Consider the following 2,570-nt stretch of genomic DNA (forward strand, 5'->3'; position numbering starts at 1 on the left):
GAGTAGCTGGGATTACAGGCGTGTGCCACCACACCTGGCTAATTTTTTGTATTTTTAGTAGAAACGGGGTTTCACCATGTTGGTCAGGCTGGTCTCAAACTCCTGACCTCAGGTGATCTGCCTACCTTGGCCTCCCAAAGTATTGGGATTACAGGTGTGAGCCACGATGCCCAGCACAGAACTTATTAGAATGGCTTTGTTTTCATTTCCTCTTGCATTCCTAGACACTGGAACCATTCCTGGGATACAGTAGATGCTCAATAAGTATTTATTGAATGAATAAACGCATGATGTCTTATCATATCATAATGTTGTAAGAGAGATGGGAAGATAAATAAGATACACCTCTTGCTTTTTGAGAGCAGACACCACACACAAAATGTGAAATAGCAATATGAGAGACACCCCATGGCCACGCCGGAGGAGCCTCTTTACCAAAGCCAGATATATAAAAATGAAGGGGTTGCCTCTTGTAATTTGAAAAATGTAGTTTTGCATAACAAGAAACTATTTTCTTTACAAAGAGTAGTAAAGTTAAAAAACGTAAGGAAATATGGAACAGATTTAAAAATATGAGCAGATGCTGATGGATCTAGAAATACAGATGTAAGATTTATCACAGGTTATTAGATTTATTATAGATTTGTGAAAGATCACACAATCTTCTCAAACTCTTCCAGCCCACACAATGGAGACCAGCGCCAGGCGCCAAGCAATTCCAGTTTTCTTATATAATCCTGATTGTGCACAGAGGATGAGGCTTAGCTGAACCAAGAGAGTTTATGCTAAACACCCTCGCTAGCCATTGAGAGAAATCATTCTCTGGGAAAAGAGTGATGAGAATGAATTATTTTATAATAAATAGAATAATAAAGACAGAAAAACATCAGACACACGTATATTAATGGTAAACTCAAACACACAGAAGTTTCTTATTATTTTTGTGATTGGCAAACTGCATTTAAGACTTTGAAAAGTCCAAATTTCATGATATTTGAAAGTGAGTTTGAGGCTTTCTGCATTTAGAAATTCCTGCTCCACTTTGAGTCCTTGGTCTGAGAAAAGACTGTTTTTGACAATAGGATAATGTTCAGGTGCCTCACAGTCTTGGGACCTTGAAATGTAGAATTTATTTCTGGATTTGGGCAAATCTCCCTCAGTGTCTTCAGTTTTCCATTTGAAAATCACAATAATCAAACGTGGCAAAAATACTACTGAGAAATTAATACAAATTGCTGGTGGACCGACCCTTTTCTCACCATCTAGCTGCGGTTTCAGATGGTTTCTGATTCAGTGGGGGAAAACTTTCTGTTCTCAAGTTACACAAAAAGTGAAATGATTCCCAAACCCAGGAAATTGGCAGGTGCAAATGACCAATCCCCAAAGCCTTTCAGTACTTTATTCCTCTTTCCTTTTCTTTTTGTTCTCTTTCTCTGTGTGTCTGTCTCTATCTTTCACTCTTTCCTTTTATTTGTCCTTCATCCTTATCAAAAATTCTTCTATTTTCAGTTGATAATAGTCACATAAAACACATATTCATAGAGTTTTGATACATTTGTGTTTAATTGTGATATATAAACATACTAAATCTACCTACATACACAAATTTATTAAAATATTTATATAGGTCTACAGGGCATACTGGACAAAATTAAATATCTACACACAGATACAGAAATTATTAGTAAATACGATAGAAAAATGTCGATATAATAAATTTCTGTGCCAAATATTTGAACAATTCTCTGAGTAATGCTTAGTGCATTCAGTAATGTTTTTCCTGCTTTTGTGTTTTCTTACCAAGCTCATAGTGATTCAGAAGAAATGCAGCAAATGACAAAAACATAAACATTATGAAATTCATAGATATGATTTCTTCAGCAAAAAACCCCCACATCTCATAGAATTACTCATTTGGGCCACATTTTAAAGGTTATGCTAAATGTATCCTGTGCATTACATGTTGTAATTCTAACATTATCAACACCATAGTTTTGCCTCCTCTGCTTAAATAAGTCTGCAACTGTAGTTTTAATTTAGTGTGACTTGTGCTTACCTGAGGAAGGGATGCCAAGGATGATGAGAATCAGCATAAAATCTGGGAGCATCGTGATGTCAGTTTCAGAAAGACAATTTCTTCCTTTTTAACAACAGAGCATTTCCATTGGAAAAGGGGGTTTTGAAAAGAAAATGCAGGGGTTCAAAATCTGAAGTGGAACCCAAGAGGACAGCAACACCTGGAGTGGAATAAAACAGTCTCAACCCCTCTTGCCAAGTGCGCTGCTTCTCAAAGTGCACTTCATTGATTTGCAGTCAGCTGTCAGATCGTGTAAGTCTAAAACATATCGCTGGGTCCTAACTCCTGACTTATTAATTTACTCCCTTGCAAGAGATGCAGGGCACTGGAGAAAGGATGAAGCTAGACAACTTCTGAATGTTCTGTGATATTTTTCTTACGATTGGAGATCTGCATATGGAAGAACCACACTTTACCACATCCATAGTGAAAAGTTTTTCATCCCCATTATTTCTCTATTCTCTTTTCTTTTCTTTCTTTTTTTTTTTTCTTT

General features: G+C 36.5%; 1 protein-coding gene across 1 annotated transcript in view; it reads right to left on the bottom strand.

The window, feature by feature from the left end:
• The window catches only part of CHRNB3 (cholinergic receptor, nicotinic, beta 3 (neuronal)), a 34,534-nt gene extending 32,303 nt beyond the window's left edge, over positions 1-2,231 (bottom strand). Inside the window, exon 1 of the mRNA XM_012001044.1 lies at positions 2,057-2,231. Within this exon, the coding sequence (XP_011856434.1) occupies positions 2,057-2,108 (52 nt within the window). The 5' untranslated portion in view covers positions 2,109-2,231. The remainder of the gene's footprint in view (positions 1-2,056) is intronic.
• Between the last annotated feature and the right edge of the window lie 339 nt (positions 2,232-2,570).

This window comes from Mandrillus leucophaeus, unplaced genomic scaffold (assembly GCF_000951045.1).
Source record: "Mandrillus leucophaeus isolate KB7577 unplaced genomic scaffold, Mleu.le_1.0 Scaffold649, whole genome shotgun sequence".
NCBI classification, from domain to species: Eukaryota; Metazoa; Chordata; class Mammalia; order Primates; family Cercopithecidae; genus Mandrillus; species Mandrillus leucophaeus.